The sequence below is a fragment of the Setaria italica genome, chromosome II, assembly GCF_000263155.2.
Source record: "Setaria italica strain Yugu1 chromosome II, Setaria_italica_v2.0, whole genome shotgun sequence".
In the NCBI taxonomy this organism is placed as follows: domain Eukaryota; kingdom Viridiplantae; phylum Streptophyta; class Magnoliopsida; order Poales; family Poaceae; genus Setaria; species Setaria italica.
Window position 1 is genome coordinate 8,287,393 of NC_028451.1, and position 20,781 is coordinate 8,308,173.

The window sequence follows — 20,781 nt, forward strand, 5'->3', positions numbered from 1 at the left end:
CTTACTCGCATGCATATTATACTTCTTTAGAACCTTTTCTAAATATGCCCTTTGCGATAATCCAAGAACCCCATTCAGTCTATCTCGGTGAATTTCTATGCCCAAAACATATGATGCTTCACCAAGATCCTTCATATCGAAGTTTGAGGACAAAAACTTCTTTGTCTCTTGCAGTAGACTGATATCACTGCTTGCAAGTAAGATATCATCCACATACAGAATTAGGAAAATGTATTTCCCATTTTTGAACTTTGCATAGACACAATTGTCCTCTATATTCTCTTGAAACCCAAATTTCTTGATTATATCATTAAACTTTAGATACCACTGTCTAGAGGCTTGCTTTAATCCGTAAATGGATTTCTTTAGACGACATCCCATATTCTCTTTACTTTCCATGATAAAACCATTGGGTTGTTTCATGTAGACATTTTCTTCTAAATCCCCATTTAGAAATGCCGTCTTTACATCCATCTGATGTAACTCTAGATCAAAATATGCAACCAGTGCCATTATGATTCTGAAGGAGTCTTTACATGAGACAGGAGAAAACGTCTCATTGTAATCTATTCCTTCTCTTTGTGTAAAGCCTTTTGCCACAAGTCTCGCCTTATACCTTTCTATATTCCCTTTGGAGTCACGTTTAGTCTTGTAGACCCATTTACAGCCTACTGTTTTGGCTCCTTTAGGAATCTCTTCAAGTTCCCAAACATTGTTGGAACTCATTGATTTCATCTCATCTTCCATGGCCTCTAGCCACTTTGATGAGTGAACACTTTTCATAGCTTCCTCATATGAAGTGGGATCACCTTCTATATGAACTTCTTCTGTATTATAAACTTTATAGTAATCAGGAATAGCTGATCTTCTAACTCTTTGAGACCTTCTAGGCCCCTCACTTTCGGGCACATTCTGTGCCTCTGCTTGTGGCACATTATTCAGAGGTGGCTGCTGCAACTCTTCCTCGTGTGTAATGATGGGTTCAATTGGCTCCTGAAGGACAGGTTCCAAAACTTCACTCATCATTTCCACGGGTGGAATCACAGCAGGTGCCTGCACAACAATATCAGGGACTGTAGCGGGTGCTTGCACCACGACCTCAAGAACTATCGGTGCGGGAACAATAGGTAGTGAGAAGAATGGTTCCTGAATCATCGGATTAGGTGCACACACCCGCTTCTCCTCAAGATCAATCTCTCGAGCCACCATGCTCCCCCTCACCATCTCATCCTCTAAGAAAATCGCGTGTCTCGTTTCTACAAACTTTGTATATCTGTCTGGACAGTAGAAACGAAAACCTTTTGATTTTTCCGGATAGCCAATGAAGCGGCAGCTTACTGTTTTGGGATCTAGCTTCCCAATGTTTGGGTTAAATACTTTGGCCTCAGCTGGGCTCCCCCACACACGCAGGTGGTTTAGTGAGGGTATTCTTCCCGTCCATAGTTCATACGGTGTTTTGGGAACCGATTTACTTGGCACTCTATTTAGAATGTGAATGGCGGTTTTCAACGCCTCCATCCACAGTCCCAATGGTAAGGTGGAATAACTCATCATGCTGCGCACCATATCCATCAGTGTACGGTTACGCCTTTCAGCTACTCCATTCTGCTGAGGCTCGCCCGGCATCGAATACTGGGCTACTATGCCATTTTTCTGCAAAAACCTTGCAAAAGGTCCAGGAACTTGGCCAAATGGGGTATGTCGACCATAGTACTCCCCCCCACGGTCGGATCTTACTATTTTGATTCTTTTGTTATGCTGATTTTCAACTTCAGCTTTAAATATCTTAAATTTATCCAGCGCTTCTGATCTTTCTTTGATTGGATAAATGTAACCATAACGGGAGTAATCGTCTGTGAATGTTATGAACGAGTCATAGCCATCCACGCTTTTCACAGGAAATGGTCCACAAATATCAGTGTGGATTATCTCTTAAACTCATGTGCTACGTTTAGCGCCTTTTTTAATTTGCTTTACAAACTTTCCTTTAATGCAATCGACGCATTGTTCTAAGTCTGAGAACTCTAATTGAGGAAGAATTTCATTCTTAACTAGTCTTTCTATTCTCCCCCTCGAAATATGGTCTAAACGACAGTGCCATAATTTCGACGATATTTCATGAGTTCTCTTTCTTTTCTTTGTTTCTTGCTCTGACGAGGATACTTTCATATTCACATCACACACAGAATTTACTTTTTCACGCAGTGATAATAAATACAACTCATTGTGAAGGATGGCAACACCAACACATGCATTATCAAACCAAATAGCACACTTTCCATTTCCAAAATGACATTCATATCCATCATGGTCCATACGTGAAATGCTAATCAAGTTTCTGTGTAACGAAGGAACATAAAGTACATCTCTAAGTACAAGCATGAAACCATCAACTAGCTCTAGAGAGACATCGCCAACAGCTTCAACATCTGCTTGGACTCCATTTGCGACTTCAACGCATCTTTCGCTTCTTTGCGTAGTCCTCATCGAACGGAATCCCTGTAAAGAATTTGCAACATGAACAGTTGCACCTGAGTCAATCCACCAAGTAGATTTCGAATACTGTGTATATAAGGATTCATTTACAAAGGAGATAGTGTTCTCACCTCTTTTTGCCATGATCGACTTTAACCAGTCGGGACATTCTTTCTTGTAATGCCCCTTTTTCTTGCAGTGTAGACACTGATCTTTTTCTACTATGATAGGCTTTTGGTGATGCTGCTGCATAGGAGCCTTTCCTCGTGCCTTGAAAGAGGAGTTAGCATTCTTTTTCCTGTTGTCCTTCACATAGTGCAATGAACCACCATATGAGGATCTAATTCTGTCCTCTTCCTGCACGCACATGGCTATCATTTTTTCCATGTCCCACTGTTCTGGCTGCATGTTATAATTGACAACAAAGGTGTCAAACTCTTTTGGCAGAGAAGCGAAAACCAAATGAATAATGTGCCCAGACTTGAGCTCAAGATCCATTGGCTTCAACTGTGCTGCCAAGTTGTACATCCTCAAGATGTGATCTCTTATGCCAGTCCCTCCTCCATTGTACCTCTCTGTGGCCAGCTGCTTGAACAGCTGGGTAGCATATATCTTTGAGGAACCAGTGAACTGATTCCTTATCTTCTCGAGGTACTCTGTGACGGAGTCGCACTCTGTGATCAAGCCCAAAATAGCAGGCTCAATCGTATTCTTTACCAAAGCCATACATTTCTTGTTGGCAGTGGTCCACTGTTTGTTTTCAAGGGTGTATGCCAACTCCAGTGGAGCATAGTCCCTTTCCTTTTGCTGCCATGCTACATCATCATCACCTTCAGCCCTCACTGGCTTCTCTGGAGCTTGTGGCCGCGGTGTAGTCAGCACCCAGTCAACTTCTCCACAAACGAAGGAGAATTCAATCTTATTCCTCCACTCTGTATAGTTGTTTCCTTTCAGAATGGGTATCTCTTTGAGACAAGCTATTAAGTTGAATGATCCTGAAATTTGCAATCCAAAGTGAGATCATAACAACAATTGCATGATTTATTTCCAACGTTGGTCAAAAAATAAAACATACAACTGTTTATGCAATTTAAAACTATATCACCGTTGGGCAGAAATAGAAATAAAAGCATCAAAAAACTTTTTAAATCATGATACAGTTATTAACAACGTTGGTCAGAAAATAACAGCACCATAATCTAATTAACTTTATCATGCTCTCACAAATTTAATTGTCGTTGGTTCAAATTAAATTTGAAAAGAGCAAGAATTTGACTTTTGCAGCGGAAACTGTGAAATAAATCTATTTTCAGAAGCAAAAACACTGTATAAACTTTATTAATCTCTAATACAAATTATCCCGTTGGTTCAAATTAGATTAGAGACTAAAACTATGCAAAAAACATCAATTAAATGCTTCTGGAAATAGAAAAAACTAATTATCAGGCGTTACTGTGCAAAACTTTCTTTTCGGCCCAGCAGCGAAAACGGCCCACAGCCCGTTCCCGCGCTCGACCCGCTTGCGCGACGCCATCGGCCCGCTTGCGCGATGCTGTCGGCCCGCTAAGGCGGCCCGCCAAAACGGCTTGGCGCTGGCGCTCCCACGCGGCTGCGTTCACAGGCCGCAGCGTGGGCCTGGGCCGCGAATGCGGCCTGCTGCCGCCTCCCGCCTAGGCCATTTCCGGCCCGATCGATCGCGGACCCCCACCGGCCGCTGTGAGCCGTCGATCTAATCGGACGGCCGCGCGTTGATTTCGGCGGAACAAAAACGCCCGACGGCCGGCTCCCCCGGAAACCCTAGATCATTCTGTTCTTTCTCTCTCCCGCGAGCTCCCGCCGTGGCGGCGGCGGCGGGGCTGTCTCTCCCGCGCTCGGCGATGGCCGGCGGCGGCGGTGGAGGGATGGCCCTGCCGGCGCACGACCGCGGCAGCCCCCTCCCCTTTCTCTTTCTTGCTCCCCCCTTTTTCCCTCCGAGCCTCCCGAAAAAACAAGATCCAGAGAGCCATGGCGACCACGGATGAGGGCCGGTGCCACCGCGGGTCCCCTCGTTGGCGCGCGCGTCCACCGCGAGGTTGGGCGCGCCGCCGTCGAGCGGTCCTTTGGTGGTGCTGTTGTGCCCCTCCCCCCCCCCCCCCCCCCCCCGAGCCCCGAGCGGATGCTCCGGCGGCTCGGGTGGACCTTTTCCCCGGCGAGCCCGAGGCTCGGCCGGCCTTTGCCGCTCGCCGTCGGTGGACGTGCGGCGGTGAGGACGGCGGCAGGTAAGCCTCCCCGCATCCCTCTTTTCTTTAGATCTAGGGTTAGGGTTTTAGGTTTTACCTTTTCTGTTTCTTTTTGATCTACTTCTTTTTCCCGATCTAGAAGAGCTTCTAGTGAGGTGTCTGATACCATTGTTAGACTCGTGCCTAGGATCTCTAGATGCATATCTAGTCGGGATCATAAATGACATGTGGGACTTGGTGTTTCTGGTGTGTGCCGAGGGAGAGAGAGAGATAGGAATACCTTCACCCCTAGGGGTGGAAGCAGCAGAGCTGCTGGCCATCGCTGGTTCGCTTGGGGAAGTCTGCGCAAGGCAGCGACGCGCAGTGCCGAGTCCGGTCGCCGGTGAGGTGGCGGTGGTACTTCACGCCGCTACTGCGCAAAACCTAGATCGGTAGGTGTGTCGGTGGGGCGGCTGGCTGCGGCGAACCTCGTGAGCCGAGCCGGGTCCCCCACCCTGTTTATATAGCGCAGCGCGACAGGGGCCCACCACCCAATGCTAGGGTGAGCGCCCCCGATCAGAGCGCGGATCAGGGTCCGATGGACCTTTGGGCCCATTAGGAAGGAGATCAATCTAACACGAGCAGGTATCTTTCAGGTATGTAAAGGAGGAAGGAGCCAGGATAAGCTTGTCTAGAAGCTATAGCTTTGCCTCAAAACCCATCAACTGTAAACTTGTTACATTGAACAGGCTACAAAGAAGCCCACGTTGCGCATTCTGGGATAGGGTTAAAGTTTCTGTTATTTCAATCATTGCTTCGACAAGGGATTCCATCTTGGATAATGTAATTCCAGCTTGGTAGCATCCATATGTGAGATTGAGACATGAAAGGCTAGGAGCTGTGATCACCATCGGATGACTTGTACTATTCTCACAGTAATTCCATACCAACTTTTTTAGTGTGGATGACGTAATGCCTTGAGAACAATTAATATTGCCGGGAAACTTGCAGAATGCAAGATCCAGATCTTCCATGACAGGGCAGGCTGACAGCAGGTCAGCGAACTGGCCGTCCAAATCCACATTGACGAGACGCAGCCTTTTAAGACGATGGAAACTAGAGCTAGCCATGGGAGGCAACTTGAAGCTATGACCATAGTCCGGTATCAGGACGTGGAGCGCAGCAGGGCAATACTCAATGCCACGACGAATCCAACTATCCACATGGCGCTGGTTCTAGACACAAGAGCATAACCAGAATTCATCCACGACTTGTTATCAAGGGACAGAAGCAGGTTAGTGGCAAAGTCCTCAAACCGTGCCCATCTCTCACCCAGGGCACTGTGGGTCATCCTCCTGGAAATCCCAAAGTCCTGCTCATTAATTTTGATGCAGGGGGCGGACTCCACCGCTGTGACAGTAAGCATGTCCGCACAACCTGTGGAGCCGGGAGGAAGGACAGGATGGCATGAAGGAGCGCATCCGGCAGGGCACTCAGCCGGTCCACGGTGCTGGTCAGTCCACCAAAGCGCTTCATTGTTGTTTCAGGTTGCATCATCTCCGCCCCCTTCACAAGGACACGATTATTCTCACAGGGCAGGGAAGGATCTTGGACTATGGATCATGCCCAGGTGACGCTAGATTGGACCTGGGTTCACCAATTCACACCACCTGTGCACTGCATGTACATTTTCAAGAACAATTTAAGATACTAATATATCAAACACCTTTAGCATCAACAACTCAATATAACTGATGAGTGATGACAATGACATTCAACGAGCTAAAGAATCCAGCTAACAATATCATTTAAAGGAAAGTAAGGTCACACTGAATAAAGATAGGCATAGTAAAGGAAAAATAGATCATCAAATCTAAATGGTTGTTTTTTTATTTATTTTTTATTATTTATTTATTTATTTATTGCAATGAACTAGGTCTTGGCAGTTGGCACCATGAACTACCACGATTCTGAAGGTAAAAGTTAAAGTAGTTACTCAAAGCATTGATTTTGGGTAACTTCCACGGTCAGCTCGTTATCGATAACAATGATTCCAGTACTGTAACTAATTACACAGGTCATCTCAATGTATCTCTAGATCTAAACCGACAATTCCACAGAATGATCCGAAATTTATCAAATAGGAGCTCTGAAAACCATCTACGAATGATGATAAAATTGAACCCGTCCCTAAGTGTACAGGTAGCTCTTTCCTCGCATGAAATGGGAAGAAAAATTGGAAGATATACCCCGTGCGTTGCAGGGAGAGATCCAATACCCGTGCGTTGCAGGGAGAGAGCAGTCGATGGGGAGTCAAGCGCTCAAGACTCGAGCCGCCGCCGCCAGCCCGCTCCACTCCGTCCCCCTGCGGCTGCCGGCGGTCCGGCGACAGGCGGGTGACGGCTGAGACTGTGATGGGGACTATCGGCGTGACTGCCGGCTGCGAGCGGGCTGCTTTTGCTTAGCTGCATGTGTGGCCTTTTGGGCCTTTAGATTTTAGAGCTGGGCTGACCGAGAAGGTAGGTAGGTGGTGATTCCCTCCATTTTGGACCTTTGGACTTTGGATATGGGGAGTTCTCTTTTCTTTTTTATATCTTTTGTATACGGCTCAACAACACATCGACTAAATAATCAAATAAATCTGATGTTTCTAAAAGAAAATGAAAAACACCAGGACTGAAGTGCTATGTCACAATAATCAATTGCAAGTACTGAATGTCTGAATGCACCTCTGCAAAATTAGTATTGGCTAAAGGGTCCAAACGATTGCTCTGCATCTCTTCTCAAGTTTCAAGATGTTGTATAGGCTAAGGCCCTTCTGGAGTGGTAATAACGGGAAAACGCATGAGCAGCCATGCCAAAGTGGTGCCTACACCTTTCCCGGTTTGATGAGCTAGCTGAGCACACTATTTCGGTCGTCGCCGTCCCTGTTCTCGAAACAACTGATGATGTACGAGCTACCATAGTACCATGCACCATGGCCCTACACGCTGATGAACAGTAGTAGTGCACACAGTAACAGCCAAGCATCTAAGCCTCTGTGCTCTCCACTTTGGAAATACCCATCCATCCAGTTTGGGAGCTGGCACCAACAGTATCTCCTGTAGCCTAGTGGCCAGCGAGTATAGTGAGGTCCAAGTCATGCCATCGGTGACACCCAAGCAAGATGTAGTAGCCTATTAACGAAAGCTTAGGTACATGATGCCCCCCTACACACATGAGATTCCTGGCCCTTGCATTCTCCAACAGCTATCGGCTCCAACAGAGATTAAAAAAAAACAGGCATTGGCTCCAAAGCTATCTAGCTCCCCCATTATAGGAAAGAAAGCTTTTTGTAAGTGTGTGAGTCAATTTACATGTCATTTTCTTGCTTGCTATGGATGTGATGGTTAGAGGATAAGATTAGAAGGCCGTTCTGTCCCAATTTGGGTCAACTTGCTTGAATACATGCGTGTATGCTTTGGTCTTTCCTTGTGTTTTTGTTTTGTTTGGTCGTTTCACACTTCAGTTTGATCAATGTTTTGCTATTTTCTCCTTGCGTTGCATGTTTTAATTTGTTTCGTTCTTCAAGTTGGCTGATGCTCGTCCCTTGAGTTCAAAAGGAAAATTTGAACAGTTTTTTATCTTCTAAATATAAATTTACGGAGCTATCGATGACTATTGCTGTCCTGTTAATATAAGAAGCCTGAACTATGTCCTAAATTAAAATACAACATGGAAAATCCTCAAATGGCATTGCAGACTTGTGTCCTATTTGTTCCATCTTCGGTTGTTTTCCAATGATTAAGACAGATGGAAAGACCAATACATCCTTATACTCTTCTTCCTCTGGATTGGGAGTGTCACCATCCTTCTCCAATCTTCTTCCTCTACTAAAATCATCTTACCTTTTTTCCAGTAGAGCATGGCATTCTGTTAATCTGTTTAGTGATTGCCCACACATTTGACATAGTTCATAAGGTAAGAGGACCTTAATTCTCAGTGATTTATATATTATTAAGCTCATAAGGAAGGGTGCCCCAATAAATCCTGGATAGCTCTAGGTACCTTATCAACTCTGAATATAAACAAAGCATTACAAAAAAGGGACATCCAAACAAAATAGAACAAACAAAGCAATTGGCATGCGGCCCTGGTACTTGTGCGAAAGGTCCCCAACGCCTTGGAATACAATATAGTTTTTTTTGTTTCGAGAGAAGGAATACTGTACAACCTGTTGATACATAATGTGGCAATTCATAGAGAATATTTCATCCTCTCGTCTTCTTGTGTGGTTTCTGTTGTTCCCTTCTATGACAATTGGTATGCATGGTAGTTCGCTGAGTAGTATTTGGCCTTCCCTAAGAGCTGAAACAGCTCTAGCTTTCATTAGCTAAATTGGAGAAAATCGCTAAGGACTAGCTGAAAGAAAGCACAAATAGTCACTGTTGAAACAAACTCTGTCTCCAATCTTTGTTCAGGAGCCGTACCAATGTCTGTGTAAAAAGCTCTTGGTACGTCCAGCCATTAGTCGTCTGTAGGATATTGTCCGTGGACAACCAATGACAAACTAGGCTGTTGGATATTTTCCACCTCAAAATGCTACGCGAACAACCATCATTGAACACAATTTTTGAGTCAAACTAATGCGAAACAGAGTGCTCTGTCACTACCTTTGTTCAAAATATTAAATAAATCATATACTCCTTCCGTACCAAATTACTATTCATTATATATAGGTGCATAATGTATCTAGAAAAGCCAAAACGAATAATATTTGGGATGGAGGGAGTATTGTTTAAGAATTAGGCAATACTCTAGAAAGTAGACATGATAATTGGCAAATAAGAGAGGAAAGCATATGATGTGTACATAGACCGGCTAAGTTGCAAGGACAATAGGCTCATTTTGCATCTCATTCTACATCAGATTAGCTAGGTCTTGCATGAAATTGAGCAAAGTAGCACATGAATAACATGTTTCATCTCTCCTATGGCAAATAGCAACAACTATAAAGCAGTTGTCATTTAATTTGAAGAGAGTCCATCCAAGATAATGGCAAAAGGTTAGTTTCTCTATGATATAAGAATGAAAAAAATTGGCAATAATCTCAAATATAGAGAAATATCTACTTGAAGACTAGAGTAACATGCACATTGATGACAAGTTCAGATGTGTATCACATGTTGGAGAAGTATTGCTGCCTAATAATCACCACTCTAACATGATTGTAGCTTTCATATTTTCTTCTCTTAAGGGGAGGTTGTGTGATAAGGGAGAAATACATGTGAGAATGAATGATGAAAGCAATGAGATAGAGATCGCATTACTTACCGGCCTTGATTAGGTAGGTGTAGAGTGTAGTGGGGCTAATGATTTGGTCGGCCATCATGAACTAAAACGCTTGTAACGCTAGTTGTTAGTGCAATCAGATAAGTGATAACGTTGAAAAAAAAGAAACTTAACCTAACACTAACAATAGCTCTATCGTGTAAGTGAGCTCTTCGTTCCTCACTTTCAGTTTTGAACGTGGCAAAAAGATCTTCAACCAAACACTAACGGTAACTCTGCCTTGCAAGCGAGCTGCTGCACTCCTTACTTTCGAGTTTTGAACCGCACCTGCCGCCCCCAAATCAAGGTGATCCATTGCATGAAGGCATAAGAACCACCTTTGTAGTGTGGTGGAGGAGTTACGAGAAACAGCTTCATCCATCATGGTGTTCAAAAGTACCCGTGAATTACATACACGCTAGAACTTTCGGCGCTAATAAGAAGCGCACTCCTATGTGCGTGAGTGTGTGCTCATGAATCAACCATACTATCCAAAAAAAAAATAATCAAGGCCCCGTGTGCGCGCAGCATTTCCTTCTCGGGCTGAAGGCGTGGGTCTCGAGAGCAGCTTAAAAAGCTTTGCACTAAAATGGCTTCGCCTTCGATACCATTCGTCCCCCTCACGTCCCATCGCGCCGTCCCCTTTGCCCTGGGGACGACTCCTCCATGGCCACCGCCCCCGCGCCCCGACGCTGCTGCTGCTAGGTTGCTACAGGAGGAGGAGGAGGCCGGGGTGGGCGGCTCGCGAGCTCGATCGCCTGCCGGGCTCGAGCTGGAGCCTATGGTGCTGGATCTCAATGCCGAGTCGCCGACGGCCGGGTCGGCCTCGGCCACCTCGAGCTCCAGCGGCGTCGCTGGCGGCGGCGGGGGCTTCTTCCGGTTCGACCTGCTCGGCGGGAGCCCCGACGAGGAGGGCTGCTCGCCCTCGCCGCCCGTCGTGACGCGCCAGCTCTTCCCCTCGCCGCACCCGTACGCCGCCTCACCGGCGTCGGACGGGTCGCCGCCGCCTGGGGTGGCGGGGGCGTCGGCGCACCGCGCGGCGGATCTCGGGGCGTCGGCGCCGGCGCCGGCGGCTGCCGCGCCTTCGTCGCCCGCCGCCGGGAAGAAGAGCCGCCGCGGGCCCAGGTCGCGCAGCTCGCAGTACAGGGGCGTCACCTTCTACAGGAGGACCGGCCGCTGGGAGTCGCACATCTGGTGAGTGCTCTCGACGACCGCTATTACCACCTCTCACCGCTTAATCCGTGCTTGTTTTCACTGGAGCTTCCACTTAGGGCCTGTTTGGCTCCACCCTATTAAAGTTTAACACCTGTCACATCGGATGTTTGGATGCTAATTAGAAGTATTAAATATAGACTGATTACAAAACTAATTGCACAGTTGGAGTGTAATTCGCGAGACGAATCTATTAAGCCTAATCAGTCCATGATTTGATAATGTGGTGCTACAGTAACCATTTGCTAATGGTGAATTAATTAGGCTTAATAGATTCGTCTCGCGAATTAGCACAGGGTTCTGCAATTAATTTTATAATTAGCTTATGTTTAATTTTTCTAATTAGGATCCGAACATTCGATGTGACACTATTAAAGTTTAGCACCTCGTATCCAAACACCCCCTTAGTAATCTCTCGTTTTCATCGTCCAATTGGGCAGGGACTGCGGGAAGCAGGTGTACCTGGGTGAGCTCAAATTCTAGTTTCCCCTGTTCAAGCTGCCGTTAACTTTCAGTGTGCTTAGCTTTGATTCTGTTCTGCTGGTGCCGTTTCTGTTTCAGGTGGATTCGATACGGCTCACGCCGCAGCAAGGTTTGGACTGAACACTGATGCATTCATATTTGACTGCTAGTGCAAATTTGTCTTGTTGAGATTACTGGATTGGATTGTGCAGGGCATATGATCGTGCTGCGATCAAGTTCAGGGGCCTCGATGCAGACATCAACTTCCATCTCAAGGACTATGAGAGTGACTTGAAGCAGGTATGCTAGACCAGATGTGTAATCCTGAGTTGTTTCTGTTTTGACTGCATGCCTGTTTTTCGCTATTCTAGTGTGTGTGAGTGTGATTGATCGATCCTGTTTGTTTGGTATGTGTGCTTTTAGATGAGGAATTGGACCAAGGAGGAGTTTGTTCACATACTCCGACGTCAGAGCACTGGCTTTGCCAGAGGGAGCTCAAAGTACCGGGGTGTGACTCTGCACAAGTGCGGCCGGTGGGAAGCTCGGATGGGTCAGCTTCTTGGAAAGAAGTAAGCTTCCTGACATCTTGCTTTGGTCTAGTTATTATAGCTACTTCAAATAGTTTCTAGATTAGCTCAGGCTTATTTGACACTAGATAGCTTAATTCCCCTTACGACACTGAAAATTTCTTCATTCCTTATCTAACACCGAGTCTAACTTTTATGCCTCACTTGACACTTCCGTTCATTCCCTTTCACCTCCGTCCAAGATCCATGTCAGATTATATGTGGATGGACCAAAATGCCATTGACAATGCTCGCCGTCCGTCCGGCGTCACCGCATCGACCCAGGGTGCTCCGCAGTCCGCCCTCAACACGTCATTCTCAAATCTCAGCCCCTCTCCCTTCTCGTCCCTTTCCCGTCGTCCCTCCCCAAATCCAAATCCCGGCTGCCGGACAGATCCTATGGAAGGCGGCCTGGGAGTTTGCACGCTGCTCGACGGCTGCCGGCGTGGTTCTCGGGGAAGGGCGGAATGAGAGCTGGTGGGGTGGCCCGAGATCTGCTGCAGTCGCGCAGGTGGCGGCCCGACACCGGCGCCACGAAGTCGCCTCCAAGCTACAGCGCGGAGTTCACCGGCGGGCAGCAGGCAGCAGCGTCGTTTGCGGCGTCGAACGACCACGCTTCCTGGGATTGAACAAGGCGGGCCTTGAACGCGCTAATCTTGGACTCCAGGAATGCGCCGCCAGTGTCGACAAACAGGATGGCAACGAATCTCGGCGGCTGAGGCAGGTGTGGGCGTGTGGCTTCAGGATTAGTAAAAGATTAAGAAGCTAGCACAATCGAATGGATATTTCATTCATGTTCTAGACTGCCCGAGTGAAATGTGCTCTGAAAAAGAAAACTCAAAGGAGCAGACATCTTCAGATAAACGCTCCGTCCTTTTCAATACAGACAACTCATGCTGATGCCTATACCCAAGGGGCAAAATTGACTTTCCAAGTGGCTGTTAAAACCGTTAGTAGGTAAATTGGATGGAAGTGTCAATTGAGGCATAAAAGTTAGCCTCGGTGTCACGTGAGCAACGGAAAATTTTCTAGTGTCATACAAGGAATTGAGTCATCTTCTAGTGTCAAATAAGGAATTTTCTTTCTTTTTCATGACACGAACAAAAACTGTGTCGAGATGAACTGCTTCAACAGAACTGGCAGTTATTATAAATGTAGGTACTCCATATTTGTAGCTGCTATACGGGGAAAGAATGTTAAATCTGAATGATACAGTAATGTATTTGGAAGGAGCATGTTTATGCTTTCTTTGGCATTGCATCCTAACTCTGATGTTACCTGTAAAAGGCTGCATTTCTCATTTCTTAGCTATTCTGGCAACACAGTGATTGAAAACTGCAATCCATGTGCAGTTTGGCTAATATCACCATGTATCACTCTGTATTTACTAAGAAGTGATGTTCATGTGCAGATACATCTACCTTGGGTTGTTTGACAGTGAAATTGAAGCAGCAAGGTTCAGTTAGCGCATTTCTCGTTTTTTAATATATATTCACGGATGCCAAAAACTTGAACCCTCACTCACTTTGATCTGTTTCCCGACTTTGCAGAGCATATGACAGGGCAGCCATTCGCTTCAATGGTCCCGATGCTGTTACTAATTTTGATTCTAGTTCCTATGATGGTGATGTTCCACTGCCACCTGAAATCGAGAAAGATGGTACTCTTGGAACAATATATTTTAGTTCTGTCCAGTGTCCACTAGAACAAATGAACAATCCTCTACAAAATCTTATCAGTGTTGATTTTTCTTAGCAGTGGTTGATCGGGACATCCTTGATTTAAATTTGAGGATTTCACAACCTAATGTGCATGATCCAAAAAGTGATGGTATCCTGACTGGATTTGGATCAAATCGTGATTCTCCTGAAGCTTCAAGTTCAATTGCTTCTCAGGTAAATATGTGACAATATTATGCTACAGCTTTATAGTTTTTTCCACCGTCTAAATTCTTAATACCAGTTAAATGAGTACCTTATAACTTAGCTTTTTATTGGTAGCTTAAAAGTTCACTTGTCAGATAGTTGCATGAGAATTTCTGTACACGTTTGGTCATTTTGGGAACCATTCTAGACACTATAAAAAATATGCTTGCTGCTGGCCTCTTACATTCTTAACTAAAACTGCAAACCGTAGGATATGTGTTTCCTCTGTATTCCCTGCTAATTAAAATCATTGAAATTGGTAAAAAAAAAAAGCCTACAACTTGAAGAGGTCTGCTAGCAATTTTGTATGTTTATGTGCTTATTGCTTAAAAGATACTTCCAAAGCCATAACCCTCGTTTGCTCTGATTCTACTCGTGCTACTTGAGACATTAAGGATCTAAATCTTATATTGGACTCACTGGATCTTTTTCTGTTGTAGCCAATAAGACCTCAGTGGCTTGTGCATCCCCATAGCACATTGGGTTCACCCCAGCAGCCACAGTTGTACGCATCTCCTCCAGGGTTCTTTGTGAACCTCAGGGTAAATCTAACATCCTTATTTTGTATTCTGTCTCAAGTGTGGTTATATAGTTACTACTGAATCCAGAATGTACAATTTTCAAGCACAAATCCGAATATTACAAATATTAGTCCAAGTTGAACTTTGCATATCAAGTATGTTCCACACCGTAGCCTAATACGTTTGTGTTCTTTCATTGATGCTTAGATTTTTAACTGCCACTCACATTTATCATGCAAGTAATGTGGACACTGTTTGGCTTGTGAACTCCCGTAGTTCAATCAAAATGAATCCCTGCTAGCCTGCAACTTTGCATTGAGCCATAGCTGTCAAACTTTGCACAGTCGATGGTGGCGCAGCGATTGACATATCTTAGTAGTACTTTGTTGTTGCATCCTGCAGCCTTTAGTCCTGAAGATGCTATAGGTTTACATGAATGCTCACCAATACTACCTGCCTTCAAGCCAGCACCGCACTGCTCCCCTGCTCCCCTGCTTCTGCTTAGCCGCTCAGTTCAGCTCTGCTCTGCAGGACCAACAATTGAAAACCATAAAACTAGTAGTAACTTTTATTTAATATCTGCTGAGATGTTTTATCTGGGTGTGGATCAAGGATTCAAGTTTTTTTTTTTGAAAAAAAAATCAAGGATTCATGACTGATGCTTCCCGTCCTATGTATATGGGCAACTGTCTGCAGGAGGCTCCAGGTATGGAGAACTACCGGACCGTTGAGCCGGCCCCTCAGGCGTTCCCTCCTTGGGCATGGCAAATGCAGGGCTCCCCTGCGCCGTTGCTCCCTGCTACTGCAGCATCATCAGGATTCTCTACCGCCGCCGCAGCGGCCACCGCCGGCGTGCCGCCGCCGCCGTTAGGCCCCAGCCCGTTCGCCGGCCGCCACCACCACCAGCTCCGCTTCCCCCCAACCGCCTGACAGGTCGCCTCCCCCTGCCCAACTGGAGACGGGCGCCTAGCCTGACCGGTGGCCGGTGACCGTCCAATCTTCACTGGTCCGTCACAGTGGCGGCCATTGGTTGGGGGATATTGGGAGAGGCAGAGGCTCCCTCCACCGTGTGGGATGATCTCTCTGCCTCTCTCCCGGGCTGGTGGTAGCTATCGTGAATCGTCGAAGCTTATGGTTCACTTTCCAAAATAAAAAAAGAAGCTTATGGTTCTCCCAATCTTCCTTTGAGGGCGCGTGAGCGTGTACCAGCAAAAAAGAAAAACTTTGATGGAATAAATAAACCATATTTATGATACTTCTTTGGCAGGCTGAGAGTGCCCACAGCCATGTTGCTCTGCTCCCGTGCTACTGGTGCAGAGTTGTTGTGGACAGTGGGTTCCCGGCGGTATTGCAGCAGCAGCAGCAGTGCGGTGGAGCCAGTGGGCTAACGCCAAAGGGGGCCTATCGGGCCATGCCTTTTCCTCGCTACCCAGCAACTATTCCTTTGCCTGCCCGCCATTGCCATTGCTCTCTGCTGCAGTTCAGTGCGTGTCAGTGAGTGAGTACTGTTGCTCTGGCACAGCTTCTGAGTTCTGATGGAGATCCCTCCTTCCCATACATGGGGTGTGCCATGTCGCTGTCACCTTGCCCTCCATTGGGGCTCTCAGCTTCAGGTCAGGCTTTGGGCCAGTGAGAATAGAGAGACGGTGGCCATGGCCTGCCAGAGTGCCAGCGCCAATGCCACTTCCAAAGTGGGGGGTTGGCTGGTCTCTGTGATGTCTCTCGTTTTGGGAGCGGTGCGCGTACGGCGATAGGGCAGGCCTGAGACGAGCCTTTCCCCGGATAGGGTAGTTAAAGAAAAGGGGCGTTAAAAGCTACCCGGTCAGGCTGCTGGCTCTTTGATTCTTTCTTTATTGGTCTGACGATGATCGACGGCTGCCGCTGCTGTTTGCAATGGTTGTGGTTGGGTAACTTGGGTGTTTGTTTGTTCGTATGAACATGGCGCGGCCCACCGGGCATGGCCGCATGGTGGTCCAGGCTCCAGACGCCTTTGAGGTTGAGCAGACTGGTGTTCAGTCGTGTGCTGCCAAATGGTCCATGCTTTGGCATACTATACGACTTGACTGTTCTCAAACCAAGCCTACAGTGTTGTTGGGAGCGTCATCCGATCCCTCGACTTCATTGAGCCTGAAAACTTTTCAATAACATCGACATAAACGGGTCGGGCCTATCGCTTTTTAAGCCTTTACTACATGTAGTGTTGATCTGGTTGGTCTCAGGTCTCTCCTAAACGTGTGAATCTTTCATGTCGGGTAGGGTAGGATGACATCGTAACATATCTTTACATATATAACCGCACTTCAACGGTTTCTTCCGTCCGCCATTGACGATTGACCAGTCGCATAAAACCACAGGAGAACGTACAAAATCTTAGGAAAATCGGCCTTCACATGTAAAACCATAGAAAGCCGGCACAAAACCGAGTTTGATGCAAAACCAGACGCGAATTGGAACCGGAGAAAACCAAGGGGCGATATGGAATTTGTTACCTCCTAACCAATAGTTCACGACCAATACGGTCCAATACCTTGCCCACGCTATTTAACTATGCTCCCGTGCACACATGGTCATCGCCGAGTTAAGTATTGTCTCCTTTTCAAAAGAAGAAGACACATATTTTATCTCAAACACGTCTAACAAAGCTTGAGCAGATATTATGGTTAATCCTTAACTTGACTTATCAATATTAAAATATTTTTATATTGAAGTTCGTATTCACTACCAGAAATGTGTTGATCTATGACGGAAATTTTATGATACATTTATTCTCATCATAGATCTATGACGTTTCTGGAACCCTAAACCCTGATGAAAACGTTATAAAGTTTGACATCCAAGCAAATTTAGTGACAAAGTTACGGAACGTCATAAAATGTGCCACTGCAGCCAAAAAGAAATCGTCGCTCGCTATTTAATGGGGGTTTTGTGATGATATAAGGTCCGCGACAACGTCATAAACCAACCATGTAAGTTTAAGCTGATAAATAGGGCGGTAAAATAAAAAGGAAAACGTGCTCCTTCCATGGGTCGAACCTGTTACTGATCGAATGGGAAGTTTTTACCGCAACCGGATCCCACATGTAAGTTTTAGGTGAGTTGGTGGCACCGGTTCCCACATGTAAGTTTCAGGTGAGTTGGTGGCAGAAGTTTTGGTAAGTTATGTTAGTCTGAGATGAAAAAAGAAAAGGAAAATAAAAACAAAATAGTGTCGATAGCAAGGCTTGAACCTTTAACCTTTTGAATGTGCTGAGACCATTATGTATGTTTTTTTAAAGGACATATTTTATAAATTTGGGTTCTAATAAGTGTGGTCCATATGCCAGTTGCAGGCTCAAGCCTGGGGTATATTTCTCATTTCTCGACATGGCGTACACTACTGCAAGAGACTCGCCGGCACAACGCTCCTGTTGGCTGTGGCAAAGACTAGAGCTAGCGTCGGTGCGTAGATCTGCAACCGCTCGCGGCGGGAATGGAGAATCGTAGCGGACCTAGCGGTGAAGGGAGGACAAGGAGGAGCTCCGGTCAGGTCAGGCCCTTTTTTGTGCCGCTACGTTCCCCTATCGTCCTAGGGAAGGGGATTTCTGGATTTGGGGATCTGGGTTGAAGATACTAGATTCTAATTTCGTCGTACCCTTAGATTTGCATTCCGATTGGTGTTAGAGCAACTTCAAGAGTTCCTAAAAAATTCTTCCCCAAAACGAGGTATTGGGGGCTATGCTAAAAAATTTTCCTCCCAAAAACATATCAGCTCACAGTAGAACACTAAAAACTAGCCACCCAATATTTCAAAACAGGCCACATCATCGTATTGGACCCATTAGTTGGGCGGCTCACCTGCCCACCTCCCCCTCGCGATCTCCAGTGGCGCCACCAGGAGCTCACGTCCTTGAAGATATTTTTGACGGCGCCATGTCCAACTTCCCATCACCATCGAGCCTGACGCTTCCGGATTAGGTCGCTGGCGTCACGATCAGGTTGCTGCTATGGAGCTCATCCTCTACTGAAATACATAGTTGCGTCACGATCAGGTTGCTTCTGATTTCCGAACAATTCTAAATGGCTAATTTTGTTAAGAAACAGGCAACTCTGGACATGATGACGGGGAACAAAATGTTCAGAAACTGGATCTGGCAAGAAATAGCCAAGAACTGAAAACTACAAAAAATAGCTCCGAAATGGTTCAAATGTACAGCACACCTTAATCTAACGGATCAACACACCTAAAATCACCATCAGTCCATTATTTATTTTCTATAACAAATCAAGAAACTAGTACCGTGTCCTTATTCCCAAAATAACAATCAGCAAAATCTCCAAAGCAAAGCCAAACAAAGAGGAGGATGAGCAGTGCAGTAGTTTCGAGCAGAAAACCAGCCTGTGCGGTGAGGATGGGCGGGAGGTAGTCGGACTTGGCGCCGAGCACCCGCGCCTGGGTGTTTGGGAAGAACTCATCCCCAGCAGCTGCGTGACGCCGCCGCTCGGGAAGGGCTGGCACCACCGCTGTCGCCGTCGGGGAAGGCCTGGCGTGCGCGGAAAAAAAAGACGCAAATGGCAGTCGCAGGCCTGCATGGGCGGATTGGGGGAGGAGGAGTACCGCGCAAATTTGCGGGTGGAATAGCTCCAAATGCGGGTGGACGCAAATTTGCGGGAGGTTTGAGGGGTCTGTTGGAGCAACTTTTTTTTTCCTATTTCCCTCTAATTAAGGTTTTAGGGGTAATTTAAGGGAACTCTTGGAGTTGCTCTTAGAAGTTGATAGGCTATAGTTTATAAAGTGATTCTCCATCCTAATTTTAAGAGTTTATGATAGAGAATCAAAGAGAATCACTTTCAGCTAAAAATCACTTCTCTCAGAGAATCAGCTCCCATAGGTGCATAGCAAAAATCATGTATCTAGAAAAGCCAAAACGACCAACAATTTGAAATGGAGGGAGTAGTTTATAATTTGATAGGTTCATGTATTTTATTAGCTTCCACAGGTGCTTGGAGTTACTGATGGCTACAGCTCGCCGTCGTCTGATCATGATGTTATCACTGTGGATCCTGAAAACAAGTGCAAGCACGGGTTGCCTTTCTATGTGAGGTATAATTGGACATTTGACAACCTTGGACGCCGGTATGCATGCTGTTGCGAGGTAAACGACAACTTGTTTCAATTCGAATAAATCTTGCTTCTACTTTTGATGTTAGTGTGGTAAATGACGAATTGTATGAACGTAATTGGTGTCTGTAGAATAAAGGGATGAAATGTGCGTCATTTAGGTGGGTTGATCCTGAATGGGATGCTAGGACTAAGGGTGTTCTGGTGAAGCTGATGAAGAGGAAGGAAAAAGCTGAAGAGGAAGCAAGGTCGTGGGAAGAAGCATGGAGAATTGCTAAGGAGGCCAATGACACAACCTATGAGCTGCACTTGATGAAGCGATACTTTGGGGAGGCAACCAATTCCCTGATGAACACGAGGCAGAAAATGAGAAATGATGCATTGTTGAAGAAAATGGAAAAACCCTTACAGTGATTGTGATGCAAGGAAGTGGAAGGAAGAATACGCAAAGACTAGCATGGAGCTTGAAGAGACTGCCGCTGAGCTGCAGAAGATGAAGGGACACTTAGAACAGGCCACCAATGTGGTGAAGAGGGTCAAGCAATCGATGCTGGAGGCCAAAAATAGAAGGAAACTCATCAGAGACGATTAAAGGTATAATGTCACTCATCAGGTCAAATTATCATGAATGGATATACATGCCATCTTATGAAACTTGTTGCTCCTATGATGTTTGTTGCTTATTGCTGCTGTGAACTTTGTAGTGATGAATGGCTATAACATGCCATCTTATGAAACTTGTTGCTGCTGTGATATTTGTTGCTTGTTGCTGCTGTGAACTTTGTAGTGATGAATGGCTATGACATGCCATCTGGTTATGCCGCTTTGGTTTAATGTACTTTCAATTTGATTCCAGCCTATTTACCATTCAGAATTTAGATACGCTGCATAATAGAGGAACACTAATAATATAGATATTGGTAGTATATATATACAAATGCGTTATAGGTGTTCCAAAATGAAAGATCTAATCTACTCATAGCCAGGCAACAACCATGTTCCTCATGAAAGATA

The 20,781-nt window shown here is 45.9% G+C and overlaps 1 protein-coding gene and 1 long non-coding RNA gene across 3 annotated transcripts; one reads left to right on the plus strand and one right to left on the minus strand.

Moving 5' to 3' along the window:
- Positions 1–10,466: 10,466 nt before the first annotated feature.
- LOC101783968 (floral homeotic protein APETALA 2) lies at positions 10,467–15,935 on the plus strand. Of its 2 annotated transcripts, none has more exons than XM_004955795.2 (10): positions 10,467–11,177; positions 11,636–11,661; positions 11,757–11,787; positions 11,870–11,957; positions 12,081–12,226; positions 13,635–13,679; positions 13,774–13,883; positions 13,979–14,118; positions 14,589–14,690; positions 15,366–15,935. In XM_004955795.2, the coding sequence occupies exons 1-10, from the start codon at positions 10,573–10,575 to the stop codon at positions 15,597–15,599; spliced, it is 1,527 nt and encodes a 508-aa protein (XP_004955852.1). In that variant the 5' UTR covers positions 10,467–10,572; the 3' UTR covers positions 15,600–15,935. The 2 variants fall into 2 exon arrangements, with proteins under 2 accessions (XP_004955852.1, XP_004955853.1); XM_004955796.2 differs by having other exon boundaries at positions 10,477–11,177; positions 13,982–14,118.
- On the minus strand, positions 14,797–18,666 carry LOC111256438. Its single transcript, XR_002676528.1, has 2 exons — positions 18,504–18,666; positions 14,797–15,194 (listed from the first exon to the last, which is right to left on the minus strand). It is a non-coding gene; the product is annotated as an uncharacterized LOC111256438 (long non-coding RNA).
- Positions 18,667–20,781: the final 2,115 nt, after the last annotated feature.

Coding starts and splice junctions, on each gene's coding strand:
- LOC101783968 (XM_004955795.2), top strand. CDS start 10,573: ATGGCTTCGCCTTCGATACCATTCGTCCCCCTCACGTCCCATCGCGCC. Junction 11,178..11,635: donor CGCTGGGAGTCGCACATCTG/GTGAGTGCTCTC, acceptor CCAATTGGGCAG/GGACTGCGGGAAGCAGGTGT. Junction 11,958..12,080: donor ATGAGAGTGACTTGAAGCAG/GTATGCTAGACC, acceptor GTGTGCTTTTAG/ATGAGGAATTGGACCAAGGA.